This window comes from Labeo rohita, chromosome 16 (genome assembly GCF_022985175.1).
Source record: "Labeo rohita strain BAU-BD-2019 chromosome 16, IGBB_LRoh.1.0, whole genome shotgun sequence".
Taxonomy (NCBI): Eukaryota; Metazoa; Chordata; class Actinopteri; order Cypriniformes; family Cyprinidae; genus Labeo; species Labeo rohita.
Window position 1 is genome coordinate 39,255,063 of NC_066884.1, and position 14,062 is coordinate 39,269,124.

The 14,062-nt window shown below is 40.7% G+C and overlaps 1 protein-coding gene across 1 annotated transcript in view; it reads right to left on the reverse strand.

Moving 5' to 3' along the window:
- cdkal1 (CDK5 regulatory subunit associated protein 1-like 1) overlaps nt 1-14,062 on the reverse strand; it is a 239,802-nt gene that overhangs the window by 137,833 nt on the left and 87,907 nt on the right. Inside the window, exon 7 of the mRNA XM_051131261.1 lies at nt 9,243-9,363. Coding sequence (XP_050987218.1) covers nt 9,243-9,363 — 121 coding nt within the window. The remainder of the gene's footprint in view (nt 1-9,242; nt 9,364-14,062) is intronic.

The window sequence follows — 14,062 nt, forward strand, 5'->3', positions numbered from 1 at the left end:
TGCATGTGCGAACATCAATGAAGATCACGCAACAGCGCGCGCTCTCTCTCTATACCGTTAAATAACTTGTGCATTGATTTACTTAAATTGTTTTTGACATATCTCACCGAACTACAATCTTTCCAGTGATGTCAAGGCGGGACATTAACTCTGCGTGCTTTGCCTGTCAGCTGACGCGCACCAGTTATACAAGCTAATACTGAATGTTTAACATTATATTACTTACATACACATACTTCGTAGACATCCTTAATCTCTAATGACTCCATTCTGCTGTCTGTTGTTTTGTTGTCGGTGTTTCTTTGCCTGCACTTGTCACATGATGTGGTACCGGCGTTTGGTATCGGGGCATTTTAACGAGTACGAGTACAGGAGCTCAGTATCGGTATCGGTGCATCCCTAGTTCAAAGGCAAAGCAAGTGATTCTGCTAAAAGACTTACACAGAATCTTAACCAGACACTATGATGACATTACAGCAAACAATCAATCTGTCTGTCCACATGACAAAATCAATCAAACATCACAGCCAATCAGAAGAGCGTGTGGGCGGAGTCTGTCTCACACTCCCAAACAGATGGATGTATACAGGGGTGCACATAAGCGATCGACAGGTCCGCGTACACAACTAAAATAAGAAAATGCGCTGTGTAAATAAGTTCAGAGCACACATTTGTGTACCGTCATGGCTGACAGCTGTTAATGCACAAATACCATTTTAGAGCGACAAACTGCAATACTGTAGACAATTTGTTTTCGAACTGCAAGCATAATTAGGCTCTTCGCTGCCGTTTCAAAGCACAATGCAAGACTGTAATATTTCATTCACTGACTGTCTTCAGTCGGAAACGCTAAACCCGGAAGCGCGTACTTGTTGGCAACCCGCCAAAATAAAAGTTTGTTCATTTTAAGTTTGAAAATGATGAGAATCCATATATAAAAAAAAGTAATTATCATCATGTTATTTTTAAGTGTACTATATTTGATTTAATACTCCCTTTTTATTGTAAAATATAATAGCATCACCACACTTTATTATTTTGTTTTATTTAAAAAAAAAAAACCTAAATAAAGTCCAATGATTATTATTATTATTATTATTATTATTATTATTATTATTATTATTTTAAAGTTATGTTTAATGAATCACACTTTCTGCAATATGAGGACCAAACCAAATCTCCAGGTATTCTTATGAGACCCAAAAAAATGTGCACCCCTGGATACATACGTGAATTAATAAAAATGACACATTTTAACATTATTGAAATTACATACTTGGTGACAGCTACCATTTTACACAAATTATAGTTTGTTGTTATTTTTAAGATATGAGGTTAATTCCATTGTTCATTATGGCTGTTAAAGTCAGGAAAAGTGATAAACTGTTTGTCTGTTTGATTACGTCATTAATTGATCTTTACCACACATCTCTACCATATGTACATCAAGCTACTACAACATATAGAGTAAAAATGTCAATTGGGTGTAAAGTTGCTTTGCGACGATATGTATCGTGAAAAGCGCTATACAAATAAATTTGAATTGAACTGAATAAACTCAAATTAAATGAATGACATGATGAATGTCTGCGTGCTGTACATTAGACAGACGTGAGAGCATCGTAACACAGCAATCAGGGCCCAGAGCACACGCGTGTCAGATCCGGAGAGGAGCGTCGTCACGCCTCCGTCACCGCGTGAGGATCTGAGCGCCGAGACTCCGATAAGAGGCTGGGTGACGGATGGGGCGTCCAGTCGAGAGAGAGAGAAACCTCACAAAGAGCCCTCTATCTGCACAGCCTCCAAATGTCAGGCCTGATGTCAGATGGGCCCGAAAACAAATTAAAAACGGCTCCGGAGTCGAATAAAGACAGACTGACACTGAGGAGCGTCACACACGCATACAAATGCAAATGAAATCAGAGATCTGAACTGTACATACAGCCGTATGCAAACACGCTTTATTTTAAGAGCGGTCGGCCTGTTTAACTTCAGCTAACGGCTCTGAATCATTTACAGCCAGTGACTGAACACCTCGTGTGACAGAAACACTCCAGCACAGGCACCGCTTCCCTCAAAACACGTTTAAAACGGAATTTGTGGCTGCATTTATAATCAGTGTATCAGTACTATTTTTTTTGTCTGCCAGCATAATGAAATATTATTACACATCTGAATCTATTGTAGCAGTTTGGAGTGTAGTTTTTCAAAAGTAGCTTGACTGTAAATGTTGAGTAACTACAGTTCACAGCTCGTGTGTGTGTGTGTGTGTGTGTGTGTGTGCACCTGGTATTCATCACGTTATGGGGACCAAATGTCCCCACAAGGATAGTAATACCAGTAAATTTTGACCTTGTGGGGACATTTGTGAGGTCCCCATGAGGAAACAGGCTTATAAATCATGCAGAATGAGTTTTTTTGAGAAAGTAGAAGTGTGCACAGTCTCCTGTGGGGGCTAGGTTTAGGTATAAGGTAGGTATAGGGTGATAGAAAATACGGTTTGTACAGTATAAAAACCATTACGCCTATGGAATGTCCCCATAAAACATGTAAACCCAACGTGTGTGTGTGTGTGTGTAATCCTGGTGTTGAAACAGCGTTCCTGTGAAAAACACACACATCTCTGAGCCGCTGACGGCTCTCTCACAGTCTTCATGAGCACTCCCGACATACAGATGATGCTCCTGAAGGGCAGATCAAGCACGAGTTGACTGCGTTCAGGCATCCGAACACCTCCTTTAACCTGTCAGCATTAGCAAACGGAGCATGAGACGATCGTAGACACACACAATCAACAACACCACTTTCATCTAAAGGACATTAACAGGAGAGCACTACTGAACCCCAGAGAGCTTCAAGTCATTAAAGATCTCACACGCATCTCATCGGCTCATCGAGACGAGCGCTGGGACTCTGGCGAACAGACGGACGTCTCGATACTCCTGAATCAGCGAGTTCTCACGCAGGAGATTCACTCAGTGACACACAGCTTCACAAAACAACGTGACTCACTCGTACCCGACCTTCCACAATCACACCAGATCTACGGCTCAATAACTACAGCAAACAGGCCATTATCCTCAGAGATTTAGCTGGATTCCTGTCCCAACATGAGCATTCATTACATGTGGACGCAAAACTCACTGTGCCTACACCGATTCTGAAGCTCCTGGGGCCAGTTGCATAAACTTAGCCATGTTAAGACCAACTAGCAGTTAATAAAGGGATAATCAGTCTTATATTTTGGATTCAACTCAGACTAATCTAAGTTATGCAACCGAATTGTAAAAATTTTGACCAGTCTTGGAGGAAAAAAAAAAAATAGATGACTAACTTTTAAGACTAGTCTAAACCTTTTATGCAACCGGCCCCTGATCTCACACCTTACCAACAATTAAAACAAGTCTGTCCTGATCTCTGGTCCAGTCATCAAAGTGCACTGATTTTTGTCTGTGGTCTCCTCTTGTTCAGAAACAGAGTAAAACAACATCTGCTAAACTAGGGGTGTCACAATAAATTGATTCGTGGATCGATTTTTCCGTTTTTTCGAATGCATCGCTATGTGCTTTAGAAACAGCCGTACTCTGCTTGCTTCCAGTTCCTTGGAACACACACCACCTGAATGTAAAATAATCATTCATTAAGTTTGAAAAGATTGGAGTGAATTACAAGAGCGTTCATAGTGGGCTCCGTTTACATCAATCTCGCGTCATAAAAGACAAGGAGACGGTATATTTAACCACTTAATCGACTAACCTAACCCTAACCCTAACGCTCTTCTTTGTGAGCATTTAAGCGTGCAGTTAAAAACTAGCCTAGAGCGCCATCTGCTGTTAAAAACTAAGCTCAGAATCGATTCCGGATCGATCGATTCGATTGCATTCGAGAAAAAATGAATAAATTGCAGAACCAATTTAACATCACACCGCTAAGCTAAACTACATACATTTATATGCTAGAATTTTTCCTCTTTATTTGGTTTGATTTATTTTTAATGCACAAACCCATAAAGGGTGAAGGGCCCTTTTGTTTTTCTAAGGACTTTTTTTTTCCAGACTATCCCAGGCATTTTGAGGCCCTTAAAAAAAAAAAAAAAAAAAAAAAAAAAAAAAAAAAAAAAAAACTTCCTCAAAAACTTATAAAAACTGACACACAGGTTGGAATCTATGGCCATCAGGGCCAAAGGTCACACGGAGGGGTCACCAGGGGCCTGTGGCGCCCTTAATAAGGCCATTTTTTCACACCGTCTGACCTACAGGCACCAAAATTCATACACATATGGCTTGTTTCCACTGAGCGGTACGGGTCAGTACAGTACATACACGATACAACTCTGCCTCTTCTTGTTAACTGTCTATATTAATGAACAATAATAGCTATTATAAAAGTATAAGTACAAAGTAGAAGAGGCTTATATATGAGAAAAAGACAAAAGCAAACAATTCAGTCAAACGTATGATAGCTAGTCAGCGCTGTACTACAGCAAAGTTGAAATAAATTTAGAAAATTAAACATAACTTTGTGCTCAGTCAAAACGATATGACCAGAAACAAAAAACAGATTCACGAGACCAACGATCGCCTGTTAGATATGGCCGAAACTAATTGTATCTCATGTTTATACACTACATTATAAAATACACGGTTATATTTTTTGTTTGCGCAGTCTGATCTAAATAACCCAACACGCACGAACAGCACAGCGGAACGACGCTTTATCCCCTTGTAGCACCAGTGACCGTTCTAGTCAACCGATCAGCGTTCCACAGTGAGTTTAGCTCCTCTTTGCCGTGCTAGGGACCCCAACGGAAGGGTACCACAAAAGTGGTACGGTACGGTTCATTACTTTGATACCATTCACAACTTTTGACAATGAAAACGGACATAATCGCATACCGAACTGTACCGTACCGAACCGCATCGCTCGGTGGAAATGAGCCAAATAAATCTCATTACCAAGCAACTTCTAACTTTTGTGTTGACAGTCATTGCTCCACCCAACAGGAAATCAGCTACTGTGGATTGTTTGAAAAATGCATGCTACGTAATTAGCGATACTCTTCTAGGGTTTTCATTCCCAATATCACCAAGCTCAGTCAACATTAGTCAATATCGCGAACGCTTTGGCCGTGATGAGGGGACCAACATATGATGAAAAAAGAGAACCAAGAAGTGTGTTATAACTTCAGCATTCATCGTTTAATTTTGATCAAACTTAAGCAGTTTTCTTGTTATATGAGGCTGATCAGTATTATGACTGAATGTTATAGGGCCACCGACGGGCAGCTCGAAGGGAGTCATTTTCAAAATGCTTTGAAATCACCATGATATATATAATCTTCTTTTTTTGGTCCAAATATTATCAGAATAAATGTTAAAACACAGCAGATGTGAAACTGCAAAGCAATTCTTGATATCCTAAATACCATTGACCATTAATAGGCCCTATATATGTAAAACAAACTGTTTCCAGACACAATTATTTGCTTTTTAGGTGCTGAATTTGTTGATTTTTTTTTTCTTTTTTTTCCAACAATTCATTGTATTGTTGTTAAAAATGTTAAGCTGTATATTCCTTGCTATGAACTGATTTCATTCTCTTAGTTTAGTCTTCAGGCTCAACTCACACTAGTAACACTTCTGTTCATGTCTAAATGTAACCTTTGTGTCTGTTTCACATTCTTGATGAAATGCCCGCTGTGCACGGTTTTCCTGATGCCACCGGGGTGGCGTTGGCACTGGGGATTGGGCCCATCGTCGCTTACAAAAGAATTTATTTTTCTAATGTAAATTTGTCCCAGCAGCAGAGTATTTGATCTCTCATCAGGAATGAAGCGGCTCTTTGTTTACACCAAACGCTGTTCAAACATCACAGCCAGTCAGAGTCTGTAGTTTGGTTACCATAGCAATGACCCATAATCATCTCATCAGCACAACGATGAACTCAATTTTATATGGTGAGGAGAGACGACACACGTCCACAAAGCTAATCTCTCATGAAAACCTGCTGCTAACGCCAGCGTCTGAGTGCTGGACTCGCCTCAAGATTTCTTCACATGAACTCACATTTGGAGCGGGAGCGTGCGGTTACTAGGGATGTGACGAGATCTCGTGACGACATCCCCATAAAACATTTGGTAACACTTTCTATGAAGCCCCTATTTATAATACATTATAATGGTATTTCTAAGGCATTATAATGAATGCATAATGCATTATAAAAAACCTTATAATATGTTATATCATCTCATGAATAATCATATGAATAACAAGTATCTCATGAATAACAAGTATAATACATTATAATACTTGAGTATTTGAGGTTATAACTTTTAAGATTATGATTATTTATAACGCACAATGGACAGCGTATAAAATCTACTTAATTTATAATGGACTATATCATATTACATTTCATTTTTACATTATATTACATTTTATTTTGATGGTCTCCCTAGTCTATTGACAATAAGCAATTTTCCAACTACATGTCAACTAACACTCCTTAGAGCCCAACACTGCATGTTTTCATGTCTCCTTAATCAAACACACCTGATTCAGATCATCGGCTCATTAGTAGAGACTCCAAGACCTGAAATGGGTGTGTCAGACAAAGGAGAAATGCAAAATGTGCAGTGTTGGGGGCCTCCAGGTATTAGAGTAATAGCAGACTTAGGTTAAGGTTAGGGTAGGTAGCAGGTTCATGCACTTGCAAAGTTACTTATAATCAGTGTCTTTTAAAGCAAACATCACAGCAGACAGGACAAAAATACACATGAAGAGGCATAACGGCTACAAACCAGAGCTTGTAAACAACGGCCTGAATTATGCAAGTAGCCTAACTGGGTTTTTCTTAAAACATCTTACTTTTCAGGTTGAAAAAAAAGAGACCGGAACATGAGGATTCCGACAATATTTAGCAGCTACACACCGCTCAAACGGCACATTAGCTTAGTAAATCCTCAGAAATACACAGACTTCTCTGGGCAGGAAAACAGCAGAAAGTCCCAGAGTCCCAAAACAGCATGTTCTCCTCCCATGAAGACTCTCCTCCGCGTCTCGAGGTGTTTCCATTTGCATCTCATTTGGTTCTAAGTGGTTCTGAGAGACGAGTTTCTAATTAAGCCACCGGCATGCTGGGGAATTTGCTGAACGCTGTCGAGCAAACGGGCAGATTACAGAGCGAGAGCGATCGGACCTCCGGAGTCCTGCAGACGCTGGAGATCATCAGACCACTGAGAATCTGAGACACTGACGAACGATCGTGACGAGGACACGTACGGTACGTTCGAGCTCAGGTCCGGTTGTCGCTTCTCTGAAGGTTCATCAGTGTGAATGAGCTCATACAATCACAGCTGAACCTTAATGTGAACGTCACACGCGATCTGGATCGGACTCCTCGATCACTAGGCACTGCTGCAACGAGCGTGTCAAAGCTGTCAGGACGGTGCTTTAACTGCTGTATGAATCTGTGTGTGTTCTGGGATCAGCATCACCCCAACACAGTGGCAGATGGGGAGTGCGCTTTTCTGTTTGCTGACACTAATGAACTCACTCCTTTCACACTCACCATCAGCAGAACCTCACGCTGAAACATCTGGGATTCAGAGGAAAGCATCGCTGGACTGTCTGTACTGATGCTCGAGCTCCAGTGAAACAAGATCGATAAATCCTTGTCTGACGATGGGCACTACCACATACAGACCTGACAATCATTTTCTCTGAAATTATTTCAGTAATCATGTTGTGTGTGTTTTCTGTGAAATGTTTAGAAATATCCTTTTTTATCTAATTGGTCAAACAGGCACACAAAGAGTGTTAAATGGCTTGCAAATAAGTTCATTCACAACTAAGACTCATTCGGACAGTTCACTCACACACACTCACACACACTCACACACACTCACACACACTCACACACACTCACACACACTCACACACACTCACACACACTCACACACACTCACACACACACACACACACACACTCACACACACTCACACACACTCACACACACTCACACACACTCACACACACACTCACACACACTCACACACACTCACACACACACACACTCACACACACACACACACACTCACACACTCACACACACACACACACACTCACACACTCACACACACACACACACACTCACACACTCACACACACACACACACTCACACACACACTCACACACACTCACACACACACACACACACACACACACACACACACACACTCACACACACACACACACACACACACACACACACACACACACACACACACACACACACACACACACACACACTCACACACACTCACACACACACACACACACACACACACACACACACACACACTCACACACACTCACTCACACACACTCACACACACTCACACACACTCACTCACACACACACACACATGTTTGTTTTTGTGAATTGTGGGGACTTTCCATAGACTTCTATAGATTTTATACTGACCAAACGATATTGTCTGTCCCCTAACCCAACCCTAACCCTAAACCTAGCCCTCACAGAAAACATGTTTGCATCGTTACACTTTCAGATAAACATCATTTACTATTTTTAATCATTTTTTAACATTGTGGGGACCGCAGGCCGGTCCCCACAATGTCAAAAATTTCAGGTTTTACTATCATTGGGGACATTTGGTCCCCACTATGTAGCAAAAACAAGTACACTCACACACACACTCACACACACACACACACACACACTCACACACACACTCACACACACACTCACACACACACTCACACACACACACACACACACACACTCACACACACACACACACTCACACACACACTCACACACACACTCTTGCACACGTGGTTTACAGAGACTCTCCATAGGCGTAATGGTTTTTCTACTGTGCAAACTGTATTTTCTATCCCCTTAGCCTAACCCTACAGCTAAACCAACCCCACACAAAACTACAGGCATTTCTAGATTCTCAAAACACTTCATTCTGTATGACTTATAAGCTTGTTTCCTTTTGGGGACCTACAAAAGGACAAGGATTTTGGATATCGCCATCTTTGTGGGGACATTTTGTCCCATAACGTAGGGTTTACTTGAACCACACGCAGAAGCTCATCTGGGTTTAGAGGACGACAGTCACGTCACACTACGTCAATGTAAGCGCTCCGCTGGAAGCCGAATCCACCGGTGACTCTGAATCTTTCATGAGCGTGTTTGTTCGTTCACGTCTTACCCTGTATTGATGGAAATGATTTCAATCAGTGGGTTCTTCCTGATCTTGGGCAGATCCAGCCGCGCTCCTCCCAGACGCTTGCCTTTCTCCTTCTTCTGACCCAGCAGACGCACAGAGTGACCTTCAACACAAACACACACATGCTCAGAATCATCACACGGCAGGCCATGAATACAGACAGATGCCAAAGAGAAGACTGAGCTCCACTGCAACATAATCACACATTAGCTTCAGGCCATGAGAGAGAGAGAGAGAGAGAGAAAAATGAAAATGAACTGATTGATAAAATCCAGGCCCTATACAACAAAAAAGCAAGTGGACCAGATGGCATCCTTAACGAAATGCTCAAAAACACAGAGCACACATTAAGACGGGCCCTACTAAAGCTGCTCAACTTCGTTCTGAGTGTTGGTCATTTCCCTGAAACCTGGAATCGAGGACTCGTAACGGCCGTATTCAAGAGTGGAGACAAATCAGAACCAAACCATTACAGAGGCGTTTGTGTAAGCAGTAATCTGGGAAAGTTGTTCTGCAATATCATCAACACAAGACTTGTACACTTCCTTACAGAGCACCATGTCTTCAGTAAAAGTCAAAGACCACATCTTCACCCTACACACACTGACCGACAAATACATTAACCAAAACAAAACCAAAATATTTGCTTGCTTTGTAGATTTCCAAAAGGCCTTTGATTCAATTTGGCATGAATGTCTGCTGTCAAAACTTCTAGAATCAGGTACTGGGGGGAAAACACACAATATTATAAAAACAAATGTATTCAAACAATCAATGCGCAATTAAAATTGGAAATAAACAAACAGAATTCTTCAATCAAAGGCGGGGTGTGAGGCAGGGCTGCACACGATCACAGACTCGCTTTAATATTTACATTAATGAATTGGCAAAACTGCTGGAGCAATCAACAGCACCTGGCCACACACTACACGACTCCAACATTAAATTCTTGCTGTTTGCAGATGATCTGGTTCTTCCCTCCAACAGAAGAGGGTTTACAGCAGAGACTAGACATCCTACACAAGTTCTGTCAGACCTGGGCCCTGACTATTAATTCTAACAAAACTAAAGTACTAACATTCCAGAAAAGACCCAGACCCAGAAGAGACACAATTTCACCCTTGGTACGACCAAACTACACATACCTCGGGCTGAAAATAAGTGCAGCTGGTAAGCTTAATTTGGCTGTGAATGAACTGAAAGAGAAAGCAAGAAGGGCCTTTTATGCCATCAAAAATTCTATCCAAATTGAAATACCAATTAGAATCCGGCTAAAAATATTCCAATCAGTCATAGAACCTATTGCATTATATGGCAGTGAAGTGCGGGGTCCTGTTCTAAATCACGAATTTGAAAAATGGGACAAAACTCCGATTGAAGCCCTGCATGCTGAGAATGGCAGAATTAGGCCAATATCCTCTACTAATGCGTATTGAGAAACAAACCATCAAATTTTGGAAACACCTAAAAATGAGTGACCCCAACTCCTACCATTTTAAAGCCCTTAAAAGCCATGAACTGAACCCTGAAAAAAGTCCTGAGCAATCACATTCTGACTACAGAGACGGGCAGATATCGACAGCACTGTCCGCCCAAAGACATGCAATCATGGGGAAAAAGAAACACTTCCTCACTAGCTGCCCTAACTATGAAGAAATCAGAAAGAAGTTTAATCCAAAATTCGAAATACTTTGTCCTAACTTCAAAATGTTAAACAAGAAAACACAGCTTCAATATTTATTAGGCGAAAAAAGAGTTTGTGTCTTACTAGCAGCAAGATAAACTAACGCCTGTCACAAAAAGAGGGAGGAGTCAACAAATCAGTGATGCGCCCACACACACAAACACACACACACACACACCACATTGAATTTTAAACTGTTCATAAAATGCATTTGTTCTATATTTGTTTTTTTATATATACATGCATGTATTGTATTTATTTATTATTATTATTTTATTTTTACTTATTTATTAATCTGTTTAAGATTCATTGTAAACACTATGCTTTGGCAATACATTGTAACAATTGTCATGCCAATAAAGCATATAATGAATTGAAGAGAGAGCGAGAGAGAGAGAGAGAAAGAGGCCGTGTGCTGTCATTTCCCACAATGCCCGCTGCTATTCAGCTGTGAGCGTCTGCCACATGCCGACTGAGACGGACAGAGCAGATATTGTGGTTGTGAAAACATCCCCAATCATTCAGAATTTAGAGCAAAAGAACAATGAGAAACCCAGAGCTGAACCCTCCAGATGTTCTTATACACACCTCACATTACAACAACATGGAAATGAACTCAGATTCCTAGAGATGCAGCAGTAACAATGAGGAGAGATGAAGATCTCTGAGGACCGACACACTAACGCAGAAATAATCAGATCCACACACAGAATCTCTTTATTCACACAACAATACATGAGCATTCTGATCATGAGCTGAAATAAACAACCCTAAATAAAGGAACAACAGGGTCTTTCAACAATCATCTGCAGTCTGATGGGTGTTTCTGCACAGTAGCATCATGGGATAGGTTTCGACTAGTGGGTTAATACCTCGAGAGATCCAGCGCATTTAATTGTGATATCTGATGGGGTTTTCTATAAACACACAAACCATCAACTGTATTTATCCAAGAATGTGAAAACTTATCAGGACTGACACATATTTAACACACACACAGTATGACTGTAATCTCACGACTCACTAAAGCTCCTTGACTTTCTCTTCCACAGAACACAAGACAGTCAGAGACGCTCTTCTCCGTGACTCGCGTGTTACTATATTCCACATCTTCTGGTGATGCTTTGTGTAAGAAACAGTCGTTTACTGAAAATCTTCCCCTCAGCAGCAGCGCTCAAACCTCAATGACGGCCGTCGACACGCTCCGTTTTAATAATGAACAGAACGGCGTTAACATCCCTCACTTTCTCTTTTGTGTTACACAGACACACACATATAAAAGAATCATACAGACTGAACAACACTGGAGTGATTCTAACACACGATTATTTTTAATTAGCTGCAACTACAAGGCCTCTGTGTGTGTGAGTGCGCATTTCCAAATGCACAAGTGTAAATAATATTTCAAACGGTGTTGATCAGCTGTTCGGATGATGAGTGTGTCTTCTACATCAAGATGGTCATGAAGGCGGCCAGGTTTTAGGGAAACAAACACTAGTTCACATTTAAAGGACAGGTCCTGCAGTATAGCTACAGTAACCTTGGCATCGTCATCAGCGCATCGGGACGCTTCGGTCTGGCTGTCAAAACACAGAGCGGAAAGGCCCGGAGGGCCTTTTATGCAATAAAGTCACGGTGTGGTCAATTAAGACTGCTCATTAAAACTTGGATTAAGTTATATAACTCAATAATAAAACCAATTCTTTTATATGGATGTGAAATTTGGGGACCAGTACTAAATTTTAAAAGTTGGGATAAATCTTCAATAGAAAAACTACAACTAGAAATGATCAAAAACATTTTAGGGCTCCACAGAGGCACGTCCAATGATGCCTGCAGAGCTGAATTAGGCTTATACCCACTGACGATCGAGATCCAGAAGAGATGTGTTCGGTTCTGGCATCACCTCCACCAATTTGATCCTGATTCAACCCGACATAAAGCCCTCCTCGCCAACGAAACCTCACCAGAATCTCATCCTCTAAACACGCTCGCTCTTCAGCTAGTCCATAAAACGCAACTCCTCACTGACTACAGCTACAACCCCACAGCCATTATTAAAGAAACTGACAAAAATCTAGAAGACACTCATGATGAATCACTAAAAATACACTTTGACCTTCAAAATAAACTCCAGTGCTACTCAAACCTAAACAGAACCACTAGATTTGCCAATTATTTATTAATTAAACCATTTCAAGAAAGACAAATCCTCTCCAAATACAGATGAAGTAACCATGATCTAGAAATAGAGAGAGGAAGACACAGACAAACATGGACAGAGCGAGACCAGAGGATCCGTAGGCACTGATCTACAGCAAACAGAGGATGAGAAACACTTTCTGCTGATTTGCCCCAAATTTTACAATGTGAGGGAAACATTTTTCCCCAGATTTGAAGCACTGATCCCATCATTTACTGAACTTAGTGATACCGAGAAAATGCCCTTCTTACTTGGAGAAGATGACAACAACACGGCTTCACTAGCTGCAAAACATGTATTAACCATCCACAATGTTAGATGTTAAACATGATTAACTCTAAATGAACTCACTTTATCTTTTTATTTATTTAGATATATTTTATTTATTTGTTATCTACGTTGTTGTTATTCTATGTACGTTTATGCTTTGGCAACACTGTGTTACACAGTCACGCTAATAAAGCTGAATTGAACTTGGCAATACTGCTACTAACCTGAAGAGCTCAGAGACTGAACTAAAGAAACAAACATACATCAATTACATCTACAAAACACAAGACAGAGAAAGAGAGAGAAGGATAGCAGAGACTTGCAGAGATTTTTCATAAATGGACCTTTGCACCGCAGTGTTTTAATAAAGCAGAGTCTGATAACAGGTCTGACCGTGTCAGAGGTTCATATGACACACACACACACACACACACACACACACACGTTTGTTTTTGTGAATTGTGGGGACTTTCCATTGACTTCTATAGTTAGGGTTAGGGTTAGTTAGTTTTTATACTGACTAAACGATATTGTCTATCCCCTGACCCTAAACCTAACCCTTACAGGAAACATGTTTGAATTGTTACATTTTCAGATAAACATCATTTACTATTTTTAATAATTTTTTAACATTAACCGCAGGCC